Source organism: Diorhabda sublineata, chromosome 10 (assembly GCF_026230105.1).
Source record: "Diorhabda sublineata isolate icDioSubl1.1 chromosome 10, icDioSubl1.1, whole genome shotgun sequence".
Taxonomy (NCBI): Eukaryota; Metazoa; Arthropoda; class Insecta; order Coleoptera; family Chrysomelidae; genus Diorhabda; species Diorhabda sublineata.
Window position 1 is genome coordinate 18,251,296 of NC_079483.1, and position 24,295 is coordinate 18,275,590.

Genomic DNA, 24,295 nt, shown 5'->3' on the forward strand with positions numbered 1-24,295 from the left:
GATCAAAAATCACAAACCAAAAAGATGTTTTACAAAATACTACAATCAATACCGTAGAATCGCAGCTTGCAAACAACAGAAATGGCAAAAAATATTGTAAAAATCTGTCGTGCTTGATTTGCGCATGCTTTTTATCAATAAATCGTGTTGCACGTTGTTGCTTCATGCTGAGCAAGCAAAATTAAGACAAATAATGTTGTTTTAATGCAATTTTATCGTAATCATTTATAGTCATGTCGCTTTTAGATGTTATGATTTCGCATTCTTTCATTTTACTTTATTTTATTGCAGTGAAAGGACCACACAAATTTCGTCGCTGTAAATAAAATAGAGAGGAAGTTCTGCCGTCATAACAATGGACGCTACCTTCTTATTATTTAAAATTAATTGTATTTGTGTGCTTTAGTTGCACTAGCGACCGATTTAGATCTTGTTATATCTCATCAGCACGTTCTATCCCCACGGAATCTCGAAATCCCAATACCAACTCGGGATTTTGGTTCGTAACGTTTACTAAATAGTTGATATATGACGGTTCTGAAGAGGTAGAACAAGATAAAAATCGGTCACTTCTCCTTGTAATAGCGAGCCGTTGGAAATGTCAATCGACAAAAATTTTTTAATAGGAAATTTGATTCAATATTCATCGCTGTATTAGTCATTCGTAATTATCAAGTTGTGATACAATTTTGATCGTACGTTATTTTTAGTTGCTATTGTTTATTTTTTTGGATTTATATGCTTATAAACGCACATAGGTACAGTCACACAGCACTAATAGAAGCATCAAATCTCAATAACATTGAAAACAGTTCGACGCTACTCAACAGAAGTTGAAGTTAGGTGTTACGACAAACGACAAAGTGCATCTGCATCCTTGAAAATCCCAAAAATTTCTCATTTAGGATAGAGTTGATAAAAACATGAGCCAACCCCCTTCTAATCTAACCTCTAAATTCTTTCTTAAACAAAAAAAATTTCGTTTTACAGAGAGCCACCCTGTAGCGCCTTATTATTATTGATTTCTTTCATACAATTAACTTAGTGAGTTATATAGATCGACGAATCACCCTATATATAATCAATTTCTGCGAAATATATTTTTGTGTTTATTTGATATTTCGCCGTAACTCAAATATTGACCTGGCGGTGATATAAATCTTTTCTTAACCTCTACCATAGTTTGAAAGTTTTATGACTTTTTCCTTTTCGTTTTGATATAATTTATTTGTTGTGTGGTATTCCATTGATCAGTTGTTTGGAAACTAATCTCTTTTCTAACATTTTCCAGATATCATTTCCTCTTGCCGAATCGAAAGATTTTTATAAATTGATGAAATGAAGTTTTTCACCGTTTCCGCTAAATATTGTTGTCCACATCGATATTAAATTCGGATACATGAAACGTTTTTGATATAATAATCGATCCTATAATAATCGATTCTAAAAACTAACGATCATAAGTTCAATACAATAGGTTAATGAATCAACTATTAATTTGTAATCGAATTTGACGTTTGACAACAGCATACAAAAATGGATGATGTTCGGTTGAATATTATTAAAAAAGAATTAGAGAAATCGGTTCAGCTGTTTAAACGTTTAAAATTTTTCCAAAAAGTGGATATGTTATTAACACACTTTTTATAAAAAACCTATTATCATATTTATTCTGAATTTATTGACTTTATTGTTATTAACATCTAGACTCCATAATTTACATATAAAAGAAGAAGACATATTTTTATACTGTCACAGTTTGTTGTTTGGAAGTTTGTTATAGTACTTTCGTTGATTAATTTCTACGTATGTTATACATTTTCTTTTCGTCAATTTGATTCACTGAAAATCAAAGAAGTTTTATTTTGACAATGACTTTGAACGCGCGAGTTAGCTAGACAATATTACACGAGGTGTGGCTATTAAGCAACTTCTTCATTATATGTTTTTTAATTATTAGTGCTCTGGGACTATTTTAATCATAGATATCGTGCTAAAGTTTGTATATATAGGTAGATTTATGTTGATAATATGCTGCAAAACGAAATAAATGTATAAATATAACTGTAAACTGTATTTATTTACTTGTGGATTTTGTTAAAGAAATGTCAGTTTAGTAATATTTCTTCCAATTAATATACAGGATGTATTAGCGAAAACTTGACTCCTCAAAACAAAGGTAAGTCGACATTTTAAAAGCAGGTGATAATTCAAATATATTTTCGTTTTAAAACAAACTCTTTGATCAGCGAAAAAAAATTTAATGTGGATTGTGAGGTGGTGTCATTTCGAGGAATGATTTCTTCAGTTTCAAAGGATTTTTTGAAATTTAATACTTTGAAATATAAAGGATATATACATACAAATTATTAGAGGATTTTTGATATATAAAAAATCCTTATGGAGAGTAAAGTTTTAGGTTATGTATGTTATATCTATTAAGATATCACCAGATGAGTTTTTAGACGTTTTTTTATAATTTTATTTTTTTAATAATAATAATTATTGATTTAAATGTTGTGTTTAATGAAAAAATAGTAGATTTAATTCATTATAATGAAAAAAAAAATCTAGTCATTTAATTTCACTGCTCATTTAACAAATTTCAATTAATTATTTACGTATACTTGATACTTCAATACTGATACTAGAGATTTGGAAAAAAATATACAATCTTATGATGTAGACTTGTATAGGTCTGTATCCTTCAATTAGATCCAAAATATCATGTAGTTCTCAATAATCGAGCCTCTCCCACCACAGTATCAATGTTTGGTTATTATCCCTTTGATATACGAAGATATTCCCAGAAGTACCTGGTCCAATGACCCATTTCTTTAACAAGAATCGAGCAGCTCCTCAAAATAACCATTAACTGCCGACATCACCTCTTCGTTTATTGAAAATCTTTGACCACCAAGCCATTTTTTTGTAGTCTGGGTACAGAAAATTATCCGAGGGAACTAAATCTGGGAAATAGAGTGCATGAAGTAGCAATTCAAACTTTAAATCATTAATTTTGGCCATTGCAATACCAGATGTTGATGAAACATTTTCTTAGCCAAATGCGGACGTTTTTGTTTAATTTCTTCGCCCAAACGTTGCAATAAGTTCACATAATACTCAACCTTGATAGTTTTACCTTTTCCAAGACAGTAATTGAAAATTATACCATGCGCATCCCAAAAAACCAACGCCTTGAACCTTCAGATGGAATTTCATTGTTTCGATCGTTGTTTTGTTTCGGGTGTGAAGTGATGGACCCACATTTCATCCATGGTTAAGAAACGTCGCAAAATTCAGCTTCCACCAAGTCCTTCACTTAATTATCTCTCAGTTCTACAGCTCAAATTCCGTTATATTCTGTTCTTTTGCCATTCCTACCATTTAAAACGTCATTTCGATCCAATCAGAATAGAGTAGAGAGAAATAGACAGTCGTGTACCGATATTCTTTCTCTCTTTACCAGCCGTTCGGGTCCACTTGACGAGCTCCCATACTTTGCTTCTTCAATTTCGTTATAGATTCGATAAAATTGTGTCTTCTTCGAATATGTTCTAGCAATTATACTCAGTTTTCTTCTTTCTCTTTGTATTCTATTCTAGATCCTTTTGTTGTTATTTTTATCTGCGTTTTTGCTTCCTCTTTGTCATCTTTTCTGTTTTCTTCAACATCTTTCGTAGCTCGTTATTTATCTGAAAGTGATATTCATCTCCTTGCAGTACATTTTATTCTTTAAGTAATAATAAAGAAATAGCATTAATTTTTTCAAAATTATTTCAAGGTTAAAACCGAGTAGAACAAGAGGAACCTCATTGTGCGCGAACAACGAAGACGAAGGTGACATTGGTCCTCTGGTAAGCAAAGTCGACGCTTCCGCGTCTGCAGTGACAGTCAACAGTCGAAATACAAATTTAGAAGACAGCTTAGACAACGTTTCGAAAAATACGGTCGTCAAAAATGGAGGAGCTAATACAATTCAACCCGCTAACCTATAAGCAACAATGTAAATGTAATCATAAATTTAGACCTTGAATTACGAGAATATTTCCATAATTCTGTAAAATGTACGTTAAAATATTCATAGAATAACGTTTTTCTAAGCTTTTCAAGCGTCTTAGTCCATCGTTTCTTTGCAAAAAGATTCATACTTTACTTTACTTTCCGTTTGCCCCATGTATGTAATAATCTTATACGGACAGTTGGTATGGGATAAAAGTCTATACTGCGCATGCTTCATGCGCGCAAAGGACAAACAAAACGTAACAAATTCCACATCCTATTTATAAAATTGACGTTGATGCCGTTAACCTAAAAATTTAATTATTTTTCTTATTTTCGAGATGTTTGTGGGCTTTTGTTTGTTATCCGGTATTTATGGAAAACATGCAAAGCCAAAAGACCACCATAAACAAACAAACAAAAAGAAAAATAAACCCCAACATCACGCACTAACGTCATACGTCAAAATCACGTGACAAACGCAAAGATAAAATTCGTTTATGTTGAAAGTCACCAACATTTCAATTTTGTAACAGCAAAACTGCGAACGGAAAGTCAAGTTTATGTATTGGCGTTAAATGTTGTCCTGGAAAATGAGATTCATTACAAAGTCCAATCCTTGTAGAAGTAGTCCTAGTATATACCCTATTTTCCACTACAATAAACAACAATCCACAATACGATTCTCATATATAAAGAATCTATCTTGTTTGAATTAGAACAAACTTAAGCAGGGTAAATGTTGCTGTTTTCTACTAAGCTTGTAAATATTACTATAAATAAATATTTGAACATATGAAAATTTGGTAAAAATACCACCTAACATATTCTTAAGAATCTTCGATTACTTCAAATTCAAGATAGTTTATTAGTAGAAGTTTCGAACAATAATGTCATAATATATTGTACACTTTTTACTATTTTGATTTTAATTTGAAAGTTGTATATTGAAAATACTAATTAGAGGTTATAAAACCAAATGAACTAAATCCATCCAATAAACCGAGTGACCTGAACAACAATCGATAAGTGATCGAAGCATGATCGCGCCTCTTTTCATCTATTGGGTAAAATAAACAGGCCTCCTTACGCTAGCCAATCAGATTTAACTACAATCGGCCGACAGGCTACAGAGTCGGAATCAGATACGGATACGACTGAAGAAATTACTAATTTTTGTTTTGTCACAATCAACCAAAACAAAAACCAAAAATACTGGTTTTTAATATTAATGGTAAAAATATAATTTTGAACATTTACAAAAGTTGAAGGAAAGAAGGGTACATTGCCAAAGTAGCTCATTCAATGGCCTCGCCACTGAATTGAAAATCCTTACAGGTAAAAATCTCTTTATTATATATAATGCAATTTCCTTCCACCCTTTAGAGTGTACGGCTACAAAAAACTTAATTGTATACAATTTTCATCCATTTCTTCTTATTCATAGCAACCTTCTTTGCTCCGCTCCATGTCAGTTTTTTCTCCTCCAAAATTTTTCTTATCGTGTCATCCCATGTTCCCTCTATTTCTTTTTTGCTATCTTCTGGCTTGTCAAATTTTTTTCTTGACTTTAATTTTATCATTCTTTGGATTCTCCAGCTCAATGGATTCGGTGACTGGTTTTACTTGCAGCTCTTTTCTAATACTATATTCTTCCATATCACTCCCCATTTTTTGTAATTCGTTTTACTTCTTTTTCATTAGTTAATTTTCCTTGAGTAGATTTTCCTTACCTAGTTTTATATTATATTATTTAATAAATTCTCAGTCGTCGCTTAGTGCGACTCTGTACACAAGCAGCCACGTGAACTATGCATGATAATATTTTCGAGTACTACGTTTCTTGGATGGGCAAAGTATATATGTCACTATTTAAACCGTAAATTAAACAACTCATCATTTTTTATTAAATTAACAATGCTCCTCAAATATATATTAGAAAATATTTTTCATTATGATAATACACATCTTTCTACGCCCATCTCTATAAGTGAAAATATACTTTTAAAGATAAAAATAAAAAGTTGCACTTAACTGTTGGTTTGTAATAGTAATTAAATTATTACTAGATGATTTGACCTTATTCCGAGATCTTTCACGCATATTTATATCCATACCTACGGTTTATAACTTATAATTAGATTTCAGAATCTCACGTTTGAGCTATATTTGAAGATTCCTCTCGAGATTTTATTTTCATATGCTTAATATTATTTCTTTGTATATATATATATATATATACGAATTTAATAATAAAAAATGTTATATCAGGATATACTGCTAAGGTTTATATTATTTATATAAGAAATTCCAGAATTGGATTTTATTAATGTATTATACTGAATGTCCCACTATCGATTGTTTTATTATTGGTATTTATAACAAAAAAAAACAATTAACTATGAATTTTTTAGTGAAATATGATTGATAATGATGTATTAACCTCATTCCTAATAAATCCTTTAATTAATATTCTCTTTGCCGGATTTTATCTCATGAGCCCTTAAAATCCGGCAAATATAAATATTTTTTTAAAATGTTCCATCTACATTCCTGTAGAGAACTATTGTATGTTTTTTCTACTTGTACAATTGAAGAACATATCATAGAAAAACTGAAATAGTTAATTTTTTTGTATATTATAGTAAGTATCTAGTTGTAAAATTTATTTCTAATTCATTTCTTCTTTTTTACCGACGAGATCCTGTCAATTCTGCCATCTCGGGATGTGCGGATTAATGCCAAGGTAACAACAGTTTACCAACCAGACATCAGCTTATTAATTCAATTGAATTAAAATTCAATAATTAATCCACACTTTATCTCACAATCTTTAAACTATATCGTCATTGTTGTCTTGTTCAAAACTCCTCATCAATTTAATTTGTCTATGTTCCGCATTCTGTGGTAAGATCCAATAATTGTTTTATTATTTCTATGACAACTATTTATTTGAGACAATATTTAGATAAAAAAAATAAGGAATAAGATGACATTCTATTTATTCTAGACTATTTAACTACCCGATTCTCATTTCTTCGAATTACATCTCTATTAATGACGTTTTGTAATCACTACTCCTCATTATCTTAATGTATCTATGTTCCGCATTCTGTCTTAAACTGATATTTGTATTATTATTTTTGTGACAAAATTATATTTAAGACAATATTTTCATTAATTTCAAACAAGGATTTAGTGAAACTTTTATTTCAGTTTTAGGTCTCAAATATACAGTCAATAAAGTGAAAAACAAGTTTTTTGAGCTTGAACTATTAAAAACTATGTTAGAGGTGGCAGGTACCTCACAAAATTTTGTTTTCTGTTACTAATAATAGGAATATATTAATTTTTCATGCTATATAATTAAAAATATTGTAGATAGTTATATTTTTATTTCAAATCTGTGATATTAATATTAAATTGTTTATTATAGTTTGTGATAATTTTGTATATAACGAAGCTATAAATATATATAACATAGGTATACTTCGTTAAAATCAGTTGTATTAAATAAACTTAAATGTATCAATAACAATGAGTGTATTAATCAGTGTCACCTGGTATTTTCTGTATAATAAAAAATATGTACATTTCAATAGTTTTCTTTTCATAAAAAACCAATCTTCCAAACAATTGCTTAAAAAATTGAGAATTGTACTGTGTGTGAGATATTAGCTGTGATCGTTGGCGAGCTTTAGGGAGATAAATTTTTGAGAGTTAGAAATGATATGATTTTCTAGCCTAATCAGACTCATATCGACACAATTTATGGTTTTATAGAGTTTTAATTACTTGACAAAATAAATTCAAATTACAAGGGAACTGTAATGCATGAAGTAATAAAAAATCTCAGTCTCCGCAGACAGCAGCTACAAAAATAACTGTAGAGCTGGGATTCTTCTACACGGAATACTGGTCAATTATATATTATCTTTTTCTATGATTACAACCGTCAATTTGAAGAAACTCTAGTTGGCTTATATTCGTACTTACCGATGTAAAGTTAAATAATTAGTTCTTGAAAGAACTGATTTTGAATATAAATACTCGTTCAATCCAAACAAATCGCTGAAAACAATCATGTAAACATAGCTTACGTCAATTAGTACGGCCAGTTATTCGCGTTACGTCAATTATATCGTTCTCTTTCTATCATTACTACCGTCAATTGAAAGAAACTATTACGTATGTCTTGTAGTAGGTTTCGTGAAGAAAACAATCGTTTGATTTCTATTGATAGACAAAGAAAATATAAAGAAAATATGTCTTCGATAAATCGTAGATTGAGACACGTGATGTTTCTACTTTATATTTATTATTACAAATTGACCCCCCGTTTGTAAGTAAGTCGATTTTTTTCGGTTTTCATGAAATATATATTACAAAAGGATAAAAAATGTCACGATATATATTTTAGACACAAACTGTAATCAAATGTTACGACAAACTGATTTTTAGTACGGTCAGTTATTCACGTTACGTCAATTATAAAGTTAACTTTGTCTATGATTACTACTGTCAGTTTAAAGAAACTATTACATTTGTCTTGTGAATCGATCTTAGAAATTATGAAATGTCAAAAAATGATGATGAATTATATTCGTACTTACCGATGTAAAGTTAAATAAAAAGATAAATTAGTTCTTGAAAGAACTGATTTTGAATATAAATACACGTTGCATCCAAACAAATCGCTGAAAACAATCATGTAAACAAAGCTTACGTTAATTAGTACGGCCAGTTATTCGCGTTACGTCAATTATATCGTTCTCTTTCTATCATTACTACAGTCAATTGAAAGAAACTATTACGTATGTCTTGTAGTAGGTCTCGTGAAGAAAACAATCGTTTGATTTCTATTGATAGACAAAGATAATATGAAGAAAATATGTCTTCGATAAATCGTAGATTGAGACACGTGATGTTTCTACTTTATATTTATTATTACAAATTGACCCCCCGTTTGTAAGTAAGAAGATTTTTTTCGGTTTTCATGAAATATATATTACAAAAGGATAAAAAATGTTACGATATATATTTTAAACTCAAACTGTAATCAAATGTTACGACAAACTGATTTTTAGTACGGTCAGTTATTTACGTTACGTCAATTATAAAGTTAACTTTGTCTATGATTACTAATGTCGGTTTAAAGAAACTATTACATTTGTCTTGTGAATCGATCTTAGAAATTATGAAATGTCAAAAAATGATGATGAATTATATTCGTACTTACCGATGTAAAGTTAAATAAAAAGATAAATTAGTTCTTGAAAGAACTGATTTTGAATATAAATACACGTTGCATCCAAACAAATCGCTGAAAACAATCATGTAAACAAAGCTTACGTCAATTAGTACGGCCAGTTATTCGCGTTACGTCAATTACATCGTTCTCTTTCTATCATTAATGAATCAATTGAAAGAAACTATTACGTATGTCTTGTAGTAGGTCTCGTGAAGAAAACAATCGTTTGATTTCTATTGATAGAAAAAGATAGTATGAAGAAAATATGTCTTCGATAAATCGTAGATTGAGTCACGTGATGTTTCTACTTTATATTTATTATTACAAAAGACGATTTTTTTCGGTTTTCATGAATTTTTTATTAGAAAACGATAAAAAATGTCACGATTTACATTTTAAACACAAACGTGATATTTTTTGAACACTTCATAATGAAATGAAGTGTAACATTTGTCACAAGTAAATAGAGCATTTCTAATCACTTCCTTATGGTTATGTTGTATATGGATACTCGAATTATGTTTCACCTTATCACAAATCACACAATATTTTTTCCCGAGTTTAGTAACTTGCAAAAAATCTCTATTTCGATCGCAATATTCCGAATTTTTTCTCTTCAATTTCTTCCTTTTCTTCTCCGCATTGATCGCCGGACGTTTACGTTTTCCGTTACAATTATTGTTAATTTGATTCCTCAAACTCCTCCTCCTCGATTCAATTGAATATTTTTTATTTTTTGAACAATGCGCTATTTCATCGGACTTTTTCTTCATATTATTAGTTATATCGTTCTCAGTTATTGGTAGATATTCAAACAACTCTTGTTTTTCTTTTTCGTTTTGTTGTTTGATTGGTAGAACATTTGTCAAAAGTAGATTCGGTGCGGTTATTTTGTGATCTGAAATTATTGATATCTTACTCGATTTATCTCCATTTTTAACCTTATTGATAGAATCTGAAAAAAAATTAGGATCCTAAGTAACAAATACAAACGTACAGGGTGGAAACTGTCCTAAACACCATCAAAAACTGTGGTGGTGATGAAAATATTTCGATCAACCCCAGTAAAACATCACTTACAAGAAGAAGAAAGTGTACGAATCCTTAATGGGGCTGGATTAATACTTTCCAATAAAGAAATATATCTAAGAGTCATCCTGGATAAAACATTTACTTGCAACAATCACCTCGACAAAAATCAATGCGATTATATGGACTTGTCACAAAATTTTTGGCAAGAAATGGGGACTAAAGTCCAATATGGTATTCTGGAGATACCAAACAGTCATCAAACCCATGCACATTGGTTGTTTGATGGTCGAAACTACAGATCAGAAAAAGCTGCACAAGTCTAAACTGTCTAGGTATTGAAGGAGCAATGCCCACTACAGTCTTAGAGGTGCTACTGAACCCGCCTCCTCTTCAAAGTGAAGAAAGAGACTAATCCAGACAATAAATCTGAAGCCTTGTAATATGATAGGTCACCTAAGGATTCTAGAGCTAATAAAGCAATGACAAACCAACAAACCAAATGTAAAGCATGTTGGACAAAGATACCCCATTCGGTAATCAACAATCACCAATCATGAATCAATAAAAATCATCCCCAAGTACGAAATTTATCTCTCTGATACATAAACGATTCGAAGCTAGCACAAGGAGCTGGTCTGGACCAAAATACAAGCTCCCATGCCTCTAGGAACGTCACTCGCCTCATCAATAATGAAGTAGAAGGAAGGTTGAAGAATCAGATGGAGTCTTACTGAAGAAACACTCCGGCTCCAAGACAATAGAAGAAGAAGTAATAGTCTCCTTTGGGAGAGAAGTCTAATTTTGGAATAAGAACAATAAATGTGGAGTTTAAGACAAAATATCGACAATTGAGTATCTACTCACTTTCCGTTGAACTTATACGAAGATATTCCAATGTTTTCTCTTCCTGTAAAAGAAAATATTTTCGTAGATAACAACCAAGAAAAACCTCGATCAACTTACTTCATTTGATCCCGTATCTTCTTTACCTAAAGTATCGTTTTCGAAGTTCATTTCTGGGAAATTTTTCGTTCTATTTTTAGTAATTGGTAATTCTATCTATAAATAATTGAATTTTATGAGAAAAAAATTAATATAATTCATAAATGATATAATTTATACCGCAAGAAAACGGAATTTGTGTATAACACATAACGGCTGGTGTTTGGATTGTTTAAAATGTATTGATACTGAACCTTTCAGTCTCAAAAGACAGCAACATGGTTATTGAAAGGTTTCGAACAAAAATTTAAGTATTTCCTGGCCAGTTTATGGAGCGCATTCAAACGACCACTTTTAAATGCAGCAAACCAATAAAAAATGGTTCTTTTCGATGGATCAGAGTCCGGATAATACTTTTGAAGTCGTTCCTGAGCTTGTACAGTATTTTTTCATTAAGAAACAATGATAAATACATCATTTTCTATATAAACAACAAAAGGATTTCATGGTGAATCCCATCAGAAGTCATGGTTGGTTATTCCCCTTCTAAATACAAATTAGGTAAATAATGAGTCATACATATTTTAAAGAAGTAGAATAAGAAATGGAACATAAAGAGATAAAACCAGTAAGAAATAAGATATATGAAACACAATTGAGGTGATTTTAATGGATATACTGGATACCCAAACATATAATACCAAAAAAAAAATTTGGATCCAGAATAGCAGGTAAAAACTATGGAGAAAGACCAAGAAAAACATGGATTTGAAAAAATGGCTTGGGATTTAATAAAAAAAAACAATAAATTTAAAAATATATTTCTTTATGAATTTCAATATATTTGAAACCCTTTTATGACTACATTTCTTTTGTAAGCAGCTTACAGGATATGAAATCACTATTTATGAAACACCCAACAAAATGATTCAAATAAAAATAAACAATATTAATTAAAGAATATGAACAAAGTTTCAATCAAAAATAATAATAATTTGCATGAAAATATCGTTTATATTAACCATTAATAATATTTTAAAATAAACAAGTTGCAAATATCTGAAATAAATTAAAAATATTCATTAGTATTGACAAACTTACCTGAATGTATGGATTTTTCGATAATCTCAAATTTGGTAACGAATCATCGAGATACGATGAATCTTTAGTATTTCCCTTTAATGATTCCTCCGGTTCCAATAGCTGTGATTGATAAGTATTTGCCGGTAAAGAAAAATAAATACTATCACTCGAACCGTTTCGTCCGGGTTGTTCCTTTTGGGTTACACTTCCATTTTTTTCATCGAGATACTTCCCTATTAGTATTTTACTCAATTTCATAACAGATATACGATTATTTCCAGAATTATCAGTATTTTGACCGTCTCCTATCAATTCTTCTCTCTCATTATGTTCCATTTCATTTGATTTTGACCCTGTACCACTAAGTGATTCATCTAATAGTGTACAATGGACTGATTTACTATTATCCTGATTTTGTGATGTTGGATGACACAATTGAGAATTGGTATCAACTGGAATCTTCTCAGGGTCTATCATCAATTCTGTATTGTTAATTTGTTGTAATTCTTGTTCTATGTCATCTGATTCCTTTCTGGGATCTTCTATTAATGCAAAATCTATCGATTTATTATCATCTTCATTTTGTGATGTAGAACTACACAATAGAGGATTTGTTTGTTCTTGAATTTCATCCGAAGATGATGGAAGTATGATATTAGGAATTGGTGAGGTTTCTGGTGGTCGATTATTTACACTGCTATCTGGTGATAATTCTTCATCAGATATTTCTATTACCATGTTTTTAGTTTTAACCTATAGATAAATTTAAAACTATTCAAATGTACAATGGATAATAATTAATAAATCAATTTGTATTTAGAATGTATTCTTATTGATAAGTAAGGTGAGAGCACCAGAACCTGACAGAGCACCTATAGCAGACACTTTCTAATTTGATCCTCAAAATTAAGAAAACTATTGCCTCCTTAATATGTGAATTAGAAATAGGATTCACTTTCCGCTATTTAGTGGAATAAACAAGAATTGTGTGAGTTGATACAAGGTTTTGCTTAAGTAAGTAGACTTAAATACAGAGTTTTAAAATTCAAATTTAGAATATATGCAAAAAGAACCAAATGATTTTGATTTCACTTTTTCCAAACCCCCCACATCTTATTCAACCAATGGATGTTTTGGTGTTATGTTATATCTATACCTAAAAGATATTTTGTACAAAACTCTACATCTTATTGTTCTGCTTCCAAAATACATAGACACCTTCCAAAGGAGGCTATTTGGACATCCAGATCTTTATTTAAGTAATTAGAATTATATTATTTTGTATTTAAACATTTCATTTATTTCGATTTTAGTATTAGTTTACTAGTATTGACAGACTGCCTGCCACTGGATGATGGACTTCAGTTATGCCATGCTTAGTAGAGGAAAATTTTCCCTTGAAATATAAAAATACTTTTCCAAATAAACCATAAAATTGACAACTTCTAATTACCAGTTTACTCAGCATTAAATTTGGAACTTATTTCTTATTTTTTTCTTTGAAATTTTTTTGAAAAATATCCTTACTAAAGTATCTTCCACTGGTGCTTTTACCTTATTAGTTTTGAAATATAACTTAAACATCACAGTCAGTATAAAAATATCTAATGATATGCTTACATTTGTTATTAAGTCTGATCTTGTAGTAAACGAGTTTATTTTTTCCTTATTGGAAAATTGTTTATTTCCTTCAATCTGCAAAAACGCTATTAATGATTTCACTTGAGATTCAAGATGAGTAGGATACGTTAATGTACCTCTATAAATATACTCTATAACAAGTCTCATTATTTCTTTGGAATACTGTGTCCACCTTAATGTTTTCTATAACAGAAAATTACTATTTCACATAACTAGTAAATAACGTTTTAAATGTTTTGTATAGATTATATTTAGTAACTCTATATAAACAGAATATCAATCATTTGCAATGTTTGTTATAAATTGTTTACCTGTGGCCCTGGTAGACTTTTTAACAACTTATAAGCTAGTTTACTTTCAGTGGCAAGTACAATACCGTGAACTTTAATTTTTCCATCAGACAAAATCAGTTCGGTATCAACAAATTCTTGATCCAGGTAGAAATTAAACATTTTATTCTTGTGAATAATCCGTCCATTGGATGATAATGTTTGTAAAACCATTTATAATATTGAAAAATAAACTTTTTTATATAAATTCAAATCAGACGTAAATAAAGTCTTCTTCTTTTTACACGTTTTTCGTCTTTTCAATACTTGCTAATTCGTACAATGTACATAGAAAAATTATAATGCTTTTCGAAAACATTGATTGGGTTAAAGACTATGCGATAATCAAACATGATCTGAATAACACAAGTAATTCGAATTTAGTTCACTGTGGTCGGAAACTGAGAGAAGCAATCGGATCATAAGCATTTTATTCTAGCGTAACAATCGTGATCTGCTGACGGGTTTCTTCGTTTGTTTTTGAAATTCATTATTATTAAAAAGCTATTAATTTCTCTCACATGTTTATCTATTATTGATTGGCATGCTACTAATTCTTACGATTTTCATATTTTACTGGTTTTTACATGAAAATGGCTCGTTAATATGGAAATTTTTTATAAATTATGTATGCGTTGGTAAATTGCTGATAACTGCTAAATAATACTTATTTAAATACCTAAAATCTATTACTTATCTCAATTGAGGTTCATAAACATAGAATAACTATAAAATTATAAATGAACTCCAACGAAACTCAAGTAAAAAAATATAATATTTGTTGGTTAAGTTTTAAATTTAAAATTCCCACCGAAAACGAAACTGAGCCAGAATCTGCAATCAGTTGATACATGATCTACTAATCTGATTTATCTATGATTTAAGGTACAATTGGCTGATTATTTTTTATTAATATTGTGTACAAACGATTATTGAAATGAAATGTTTCATAAAGTACTTCCTCTATGAGTAATAATTCGATAATTATGAACAGACCAATATGAACATGCCTTGAAAAACTGAAAGGGTGTTAAGGAAAAGGCCAACGTTATGAGATTTGTAAACATAACCCCAAAGTGATATTTGAGATCTCGGAAATGAAAAAAAATATCGATGTATCGATATTTATTATATCAAATTAGCATCGATATCATTAGTAAATTCCGTAAAAATGTATATTATTTTTTCATTTTTGTCTTTATTAGAGAAAATTACAAGATTATCAAAAAATAAAAGGCTATCTTCGTCCGGCATTGTGTTATTTCGAGACAGTTCTATTAATAAAAAAAATATATCGTTTTCGATACAGGAAATTTCATATCAATATTTCGATAAATCGGGTCAATATATATATGGATTAAAAATATTGATACTTTTTTAGCAAGCCCAAGTGATACGTGAACATAACCACAAAGTGATCATAAAATGTTATGTATCAAGTTTTTGATCATGAACAGCATCCCTATAAATATCGTTATTTAGTGTAAAGAGTTTTATGAAAAACATTCATAAGAAAAATTCATTTTATTCCAACATTGTATTACAAACTTTGCAAAAACTGAAACAAATTAGAAGATTTATTCTTTTTCCCAGAATTTGAAATTAATTTACTCAACTTCTTATTTTTATTTTTCTTCTTTTTCTTGTTATTTTTGGTGACAGGAGTTGATGTATGGAGCTGTTTTTGGTACTTTTTGTCGTCCGTTTTTGTTTTTATTGGTACTTCTTGGACTGAATCATCAGAATCTAAGGAAATTACTTCTGTAGGATTCTCTTTAGACACTGAAATTAAGAAAAAAATGTAATATCAACACCTCCTAAAAGCTTTTCTAGGAATAAACTATCATAGAACCTAATACATAAGCCCAGATTCCTCTCTATACAGGAAAATCTTGACCAGATATATGAAAACACTGGCCCAAACAAATAGAAGAGGATATTATATAAACAGATCCTTTGCGGGGAGGAATTGGGGTTGTAACCCAAATATCCTACTGTGGATGTACATAGCAATCGTGAGATCAATCATCACATATGGGGCAGTGGTTTGGTGTACTAGAACTGATGAACAATATCTCAAAAATACAAACATTGGTTTGCATATGTGCAACTAGGGCTATGAAATCATGGCAAACAGCTGCACTAGAAGTGATTCTAAATCTTCCACCTCTCCACATAGTACTGGAAAGTTCGACAGTAACTAGTTTGGGAATGCCTGGACAAATTAAATGAGCTAAGCAAGAAAAAATTACCCTGCAATGGATTCCTGGACACACCAGAGTGAAGGGAATCGAAATATCTGACAGATTTCTAAGAGTGGGATTAATAGATCAGCTGTAAACATCAGTTTCTTCAGTATCACAGCAAGAAAGGGGAACACAATAGATCCTTTGGATATATATACAACATATTTGGGAAAAATGAACATGAAATGTTGAACTATAGCTAAAATCAGCCTAATGTCAAATTTATATTCTACAGTATACTAACCTTCTAATAATTGCATCAAGCCCGAAGATTTGTCATTTTCTGTTGATGTATTCATTAATTTATTCAATTTCATATGATTTTTTTCCATTTTCTTTTTATCCTTTGGAGTTTTTTTCAAAGGTTTTGGCGTTTGGATAACAATTTCTTGTTTCTTTTTAATTTTAAATTTCTTTTTTTGTGGTACTTCTTGAATGGAATCATCAGAATCTAAATCAATTACTTCTAAACGCCTTTTAGTAGGCAATTTTTGTATCTTATCATTCCCTATTGAATTATTTGTCGAAGAATTCGAAATTATAATTAAAGAATTATCACATGTGGTTTCTTGTAACGAATTTTTAGTGTTTGAAAATAATTTTTTTCCTAATAACGTTTTATTATTTTCCTTTTTATTCCTATTTGTTATAACCACATTCTCATTTAAGCCACACAGTTTATCTTTTTTCTTTTTGTTCTTATTTTTACTTGCAATTACTTTAGGTTTCTTTTTAGTTTTTGGAATCGGTAATTTCGTACAAGTTGCTTTTTTACAAAAATGGCAAGTTGTGACCTGAAACAAAAACTTCATTAAGTCAATATCTACAGATCAATTACATAACAGTTTCAATAAAACTTTGGGGATATTTGGTTCATCAATACATATTATAAAAAAACTCAGTCCTCAGCCTCAGGGATTCATGGCAAAGGTTAACCTCAATTTAGTATACAACACCTTACCCCTGACAATGTAGCCTCTGCTTAGTTAAATTATGTAGCAAAAATTTCCTTGAAGGAGTAAATTATGAGTTGTTTCATAGTTGGCAGTCAACGTGTTAAAACATAGCAGACAATTGTAGGTCTATAAAAGTGGAATATCCTTTTTCATACACCTTCAACAATAATATATTTTTTAACAAAATCTTGATATGAATCATACATGAGAAATCATTCAGTAGGTTTTAAGTTTATGTGGAAAACAGGAGTATGATAAATGACTTTGTTTTATAATATGTAGTGATAATAATAAAAAATAAACATTGTTTATCCAACTGGTCTATATAATAATTGTTCCTCATTGTTTTTTATTTATCACTCTTAATTCACATCATGGAAAAAAACATTGATACTTACTAAAGTATTTCCAGAAAACTTATTATATTTTTCCAAATACTTTTTTTGATACTTTGTGAGAGGTAGCCCTTTCTTTTGTTTGGCCAGCATTTTTTCTGCAAATTTATACTGTGTTGGTTTAGATTTAATTTCATAGGTTGCAGGACCATCATGAAAATTTAAAAAGCACCTCTGACAATGCATATTTGGCCTAGTTGCGTATGTAGGTATATGTATGTTTTTCCTGAGACTCATTAATGTTCTTTTTAAACTATAAATGTTTAAAGGATGTATTTAATACGACTATTATCAGGAATAAAATTTTTTAATATACTTACCTTAATGATGACTTTAATGCGGGTACTTTCATTTGAGGTAACGTGGAAATATTATGTAAATATTTAATTGAATTTTCGAATAACTTGAAATCACCCTGACTATTCATTTTGTAGAATGTCTTTTTTGAACTTAATGGCAAAGATAATTCATTGACACACGTTTATTAAGTAAGGTTATGTTCATAAAAGCAAATGTCGAAGTAATTTAGTCTTCTTTTTTACTTGTTTACCAATATTGCTACATCTATGGAGAAATATAACCACATTTAGTAAGAATTATTCGTTTATTTAATTTCAATATTCACCTTTAAACTTATATAATATAATATTTTTATACCTTCTACGTATTTTTTTAAGATTAAATTTAATCTAAAGCAAGTATATTAAATGTTGAAAAGTACAGTTCCTTTTGAAACTCACACCTCTAGTTTCATCTTGGCTGATAAAAGTCACAATGTAACTAAATGTGAAAATCTCCCTTACTACCGTTGAAAAACTGCAATGCGGTTGTATGCGGTACAATATTGTTTTAAAACACAAAAATTTTAAGTGTTTGAAAAGTGAAACATCGAGAAAAGTTGAAATTGTATTCGGTTACAGTAAAAGTTTATTAGTATAATGAATTCTCTTAAAAGACCTGAATTAGTAGCTAAAGTTCAAGAATATTTCGGAGTAAATACAAAACATAATGAAAGAGATAAACAATATATAATAGAAAATAAATTCTGGTATTATTTATTTATTTTTGGAACTGCATTAGGAGATGAAACATTTTATTCCGCATTCATACCTTTTTGGTTTTGGAATATTGATGGTGCCGTTGGAAGAAGAGTTGTACTTGTCTGGACAATTGTTATGTATATAGGTAAAAAAAATTTTCATTTATAAAGTTCGTTAGCCAGTTTTTCAGAAACTTTTATATATTTATAAGGTCAGGGTATCAAAGATATAGTCCAATGGCCAAGACCAGGCCCTCCGGTCGTAAGACTACAAAACAAATGGGCCATGGAGTATGGTATGCCCTCAACGCATGCTATGGTAGGCGTTTCAATACCATTTTCAGTATTGTTATATACCATGGGAAGGTACCACTATAATGTTCCTTTAGGTATTTGCATTGCAGTTTTATGGTGTACTCTAATAAGCATTAGTCGACTATATCTTGGAATGCATACAGTTTTGGTTAGTACTGTATTGGGAATTTTTGTCGGTGGAATTTTAGTTTTTCACCTTTTATTTCAGGATGTCATAGTGGGTTTAGCATTAGCAGTATTGATAATGTTCCCGATGGTTCCACTAGTAGATCTATTAGACAATTATCTACTTACTAGTCCAACATCTCCTGTTCTACTTTTAGGATCATCTATTTTATCAATTGTCTACTACCCTAATAGTGGAAAATGGACACCAACTAGGTGAGTAATTTTATCATAAATATTTTATTAGTTAACCCAAAAATGGGTTGAGATTGTTCCAGGTTTTGAAGTTTTTTGTATGCCACTTAATAATATATTAGAATGAATTTTTATTTTGATAAAGATCCCAACAGATCGAAACGTCAAATTTTTATCTGTTTTATGTCTATGGCTGCATCATTTTAGCCACTTTTGACAGCTGTCATTGTAACCATCGACTTTAATCTTGTAATCACTCGATACTACACTGGAATATGTCACTGAGTATTATAATCGAACGCACCCATTAATTTATTTGAGAGCTGTCATCATCAAACATCGAGTTTATAAATCTTGGAGTTCAGTATTACTATGTCTATGGTTCTATTAAAGTTCAAATGTGAAATTTTCAACTGCATTAAAAAAACTAATTTCAAATGAGAAGAGACCTAAATCAAGACGGTTTAGAAACATCAACATATCAAAAGGTCTAAGAAATTTAAATAAACAATTTGAACTGTCAAAACTGTTTTCAGAATCAGGAAGTGAATTCACAAATATGAATTAAGTATAACCAGCAAATCAACTTTATAACAATTATTATGAAAATCAGATTTCAGTCTAATCAAATCACGAATCCACATGTAAGGAACCATTAGTGATATTCATACTGAATAGTGGTGGTGTAAATAGTGTATTCAGTATGAATCCACATAGTTACAGCACAATTAATTTGAGCATGCACGTCAGAACTCTCGAATCATTACTGAAAAACAACACTTCAGGGCTATGTATTTCCAAAATGGACATATTTTTCAAAAAACATGTAGATACCGTTTTCATTAGAATTTTCACGCTCTAAATACTATTATATCGAAATTTTCAACCCCCTCCACGTTATTAACGATATACCAATTTTTAGAGTTTTTTTTGTGTATCAAAAATCAAAGTTTTTGGCTTCAGCGCCTGGACTATTAGCTTAAATTGTGATTTCATTTTTTTTTACTGAGGTATTTGCTTATTAGTAAGAAATTTATATTTTACAGGGGAGACACAACAATGATTCTATCGGTTTGCGTCGGAATCCAAATAGGCTCCTGGTTAAACTACCATACAGGCGTAATGACGCCTTCGGAGTTGTCAGCGCCTTATATCATCATGTGGCCTTCATATACCATGTTCGGTTGCTTAGTCCTTAGGACTATAATCGGGTTCGCAAGCGTTTTGCTAACGAAAAAAATATGTACTAAATATACTTACAATTTATTGTGTGCTATTTTGAAAGAGGATGTCGACAATCTGAAAAAATCCGAAAATACGTTACAGAATAAGCATAAAACATTCGTTGAGCTCAGCTCAAAGTATGTATTTTGTTTCATGATTGGTTTCAATACGGTTTATTTGTTTCCGCAATTATTTAGATTTTTGAGAATTGAACGACCGACGTTTTTTACGGAAATTTGATAATTTTGGAAATTTTGTGAGTTGAAGTTTATCTAGTCAAGAAATATCTCCGTTTATTATCAGGGTTATAGATCATAATAAAACAAGTTGATATGAAAATACTCAAAGTTGTACGACCAGGGTCGATAATTATTGAAACAAAAAAAAATAATAGTATGGTGGAAACGGATTTAAAAAGGAGGGGAATATTATAAAAATGAAAGGAAAAATAATTAACCGGTGATCTGAAATCGGGATAGGGAAGGGGTAAAATACAGTTTACATCCATTTCCGGAAAAACTAGGCGTCTTATGGAAGAAATGCAAATAGCAAAGTTGTAGGTAATGAAAAGATTTACAATTTTTGTTTTCACACTTTTTTCACATAACCTCAAAACTTATGTGAAAAAATGAAAAAAAACAAGTTTTTGGTTTTTGAATTTTATCTTTTACAAAAAACATTATTTTTTCAAGAAATTTGATGAAAACTTACCTTTGTATGTCCGGAATACACTGTAATTCATCTATTTTGAATTATTTATTTTTTAACGTTATTTTGACTCAATATCGAAGAAACTTTTGCCATCGCCTTGGTGAATTTTCTGCAAAAGGCAAAAAAACGAAAAAAAATCGCATCCAAAATTTTTTTGTACAATTTCACATTCTAATTACACGAAAAACTCAAGTTATTTGATAATCACAAGTAATTAGAGTCTAAAACTTTCAGAGTATACAAAACTTGTACTTAATGATAAAAGAAAATTTTCGTAAACTAGTTTAATTTCGTTTTTTTTTTGACTTTTCTGAAAAATTTACTATAGTGTTGGTGATCTATTTTTACACCATGAGAAAATAGAGATTTCAAAGAACAAAAAACTCACCGATTATATAAAAAAGCTGATATTTTGATGGGAGAATTTTCGTTTTAAAATTAGGGTACTTTTCTGATATAAAGTCAAAAAAAATTTGAAAAATAAATGAATTACAGTGTATATTGGACATGAAAAGGTAAGTTCTCATCAAATTTTGTGAAAAAAATGACGTTTTTTATAAAATATGAAAATAAAAAACCAAGAACTTGGTTTTTTGATTTTTTCACGTCAATTTTGAGGTTATGTGCTAAAAGTGTAAATACAAAAGTTGTACATCTTTTTATTACTTACAACTTTGCTACTCGACTTTTTTTCCAAAGACTCGTAGTTTTGGCGGAAATCCGTTTTTTACCCGTAAAAACTCACCCCCTTTTCCTTTCCGACCTCAGATCGCCTTAAAATTCTTTTTTTCACTTTTTATCATTTTTAAAGGCTTCTACCATGGTCTAACTGTATTTTGAGATGTATTGTGAACTTTTCTAAAATTTTATGTCGTATTTTTTTATTTTTCGACCCCTTATTATTAATATTACATCACTTTTTGCCAAAAAATTACATAAATTCTCTTGAAATAACATTATTGTGATCTCCAAGTACAATCTGCTTTAATAATTAAACTTTTTGGTTATACCAATTTTTTTTAGTACAATGAAGCATTTATTACATATTAAGTATTAAAATACCGATAAAAGTTACAAAAAAAGTTATTTCAACATTTTTACATCTTTATAGAAAAAAAATTCTCTAGGAAAATTAGTAGAAAATATATCAAACGTTAATTTAGAAACGGTTAAATTAATTCAACCCTGATGGGTTTGAAAACACGACGTCGGATTTATATTTACGCCGCAACATAAATTTTACAATTTACCGCCCAAAATAGCGCCGATATAAATTTTTGAAAATGGAATATTTTTGCGACGCGCTAATCGCTTGCTAACGTCACCAGCGCCGATCGAGTTTCTTCCGACAAGCTTGTTTTGTTTTACCAACCAATCGCGTCGTATTTTTAAGTAGCTGGGTTTTTGGCGTCGCCAAGATCAGTCTTAAACGTCCCGGGTCAGGCAACCGACGCCAACTAAGTCGGAGAAAAATTTCTTTTCTTCGCCGTATTTCGTTAATAATTTCTTAATTGAACAATTCAGTTTTATAATGTCAAATAATTATGTATGTGTTACATGGGGGGCACGAGAAGGATTTTGTAGGGGCATGGAACAAAAAAGTTTGGGAAACACTGTTTTAACGACCGGTCGTTCTGCCAATAGATCGGCGCTGATGACGTAGTACCTATAATCAGTCGATTGTTCTTTTTGGAAACTCCGTTTCACATTTTTGAACTTTTTAAAAAGTAACTGCTTATAAAAAATACTTCGATTAGCACCATCAAGTCACTCTAGTTGATTTATAGTCTTCAAGTATGTGTAGAAAAAATTCTAATTCTATCTAACATATCAATAATGAATTAGAATATGTAGTTTCCGAATTTGTGATATATTTATAATGGAATCGAGATTATCCAAATTGTTGGGTTTCTTCAATAACTAGTTTTAAGGATAAACATGCTCAAGTACGTTTTGAAAATATATCGATATGTTACTTATGAGATTTTCATCTGGATAAAAATGACCACGTTGAATATTTATAACAATGTGCGTTTTTAATTCAAAAAAAATATTCAAAACTAGCTAAATTTTTGAAATTTACGATAGCACAATAAATAGAAGGCCTTTTTATATAATAGGATTCTGTGTTGCTGTTTTTATATTTAGAAATAAAAAATATACATCATTACTATTAGAAATATATTGTCTTTTTAATTTCCCTTCCCTTATTTCCAAAAAACATCACCCGTGTAAGCCTTCCTGTCTTATAACAAAGTTTTTTTACTTTTACTTATAATCGTCCCTTCAAAGAACCGTTAGACCTTGACATGCCGAAATTCCAAGGGCCCAGCAAGAACAGGATCAATGGCAAATCCTTCTCGTCCCCCGAGGGCGCCGAGATAAAAGGAACTACCTCCAAAGCATCGGTTCCTATCGATGTCGAAGCTCTGAAGAAATCGTCGGTGCCTAAGGTTAAGTCGACCTCCACCCAGTGGTCCGGGTAAAACCTGTTGAGGTCAAGAAACCATGTTTTACGCCCATCGACGAGTTGAGTGCAACCAGGAGATCGTACAACTACATCCACAGTAGCGTCCCGGTGCTAGCTGGAATCTGCAGCTGGCGATGAGTTCAAGTGTGATAATTTGCTAGACAAGGTCCGGCTCAAATACCGCAAAATCAGTGGAACGCAGAAAAAAACGACGGAGGAAGGAATTTAGATCCAAAATAACCCTAAATGTCACTCCGAAAGTTATTTGACAACTATGACAGTTTATTGTTGAGGTTAGG

At 30.3% G+C, this 24,295-nt stretch overlaps 4 protein-coding genes across 7 annotated transcripts in view; 2 read left to right on the top strand and 2 right to left on the bottom strand.

The window, feature by feature from the left end:
- Nucleotides 1–7,229, top strand: part of LOC130449574 (somatostatin receptor type 2-like) — a 231,419-nt gene extending 224,190 nt beyond the window's left edge. For 2 of the 4 annotated variants that reach the window (XM_056787496.1, XM_056787499.1), the window contains one exon: nt 3,785–5,999. In XM_056787496.1, coding sequence (XP_056643474.1) covers nt 3,785–3,998 — 214 coding nt within the window. In that variant the 3' untranslated portion in view covers nt 3,999–5,999. Of the gene's footprint in view, nt 1–291; nt 2,065–3,784; nt 6,000–7,218 lie in introns of those variants that run through there. The other 2 variants (XM_056787497.1, XM_056787500.1) reach the window with 2 other exon arrangements.
- A 2,358-nt stretch (nt 7,230–9,587) lies between these two features.
- Nucleotides 9,588–14,529, bottom strand: LOC130449330 (uncharacterized). Its single transcript, XM_056787082.1, has 6 exons — nt 14,263–14,529; nt 13,931–14,134; nt 12,329–13,063; nt 11,249–11,344; nt 11,150–11,192; nt 9,588–10,208 (listed from the first exon to the last, which is right to left on the bottom strand). The coding sequence occupies exons 1-6, from the start codon at nt 14,452–14,454 to the stop codon at nt 9,649–9,651; spliced, it is 1,830 nt and encodes a 609-aa protein (XP_056643060.1). The 5' UTR covers nt 14,455–14,529; the 3' UTR covers nt 9,588–9,648.
- A 1,256-nt stretch (nt 14,530–15,785) lies between these two features.
- LOC130449701 (uncharacterized) lies at nt 15,786–18,399 on the bottom strand. Its single transcript, XM_056787667.1, has 4 exons — nt 18,198–18,399; nt 17,881–18,130; nt 16,771–17,320; nt 15,786–16,062 (listed from the first exon to the last, which is right to left on the bottom strand). Exons 1-4 carry the CDS (start codon nt 18,302–18,304, stop codon nt 15,821–15,823), a joined length of 1,149 nt encoding a protein of 382 aa, XP_056643645.1. The 5' UTR covers nt 18,305–18,399; the 3' UTR covers nt 15,786–15,820.
- Nucleotides 18,400–18,560: 161 nt separating this feature from the next.
- On the top strand, nt 18,561–23,706 carry LOC130449702 (sphingosine-1-phosphate phosphatase 1-like). Its single transcript, XM_056787668.1, has 4 exons — nt 18,561–19,062; nt 19,129–19,379; nt 19,440–19,612; nt 20,638–23,706. The coding sequence occupies exons 1-4, from the start codon at nt 18,816–18,818 to the stop codon at nt 21,053–21,055; spliced, it is 1,089 nt and encodes a 362-aa protein (XP_056643646.1). The 5' UTR covers nt 18,561–18,815; the 3' UTR covers nt 21,056–23,706.
- Nucleotides 23,707–24,295: the final 589 nt, after the last annotated feature.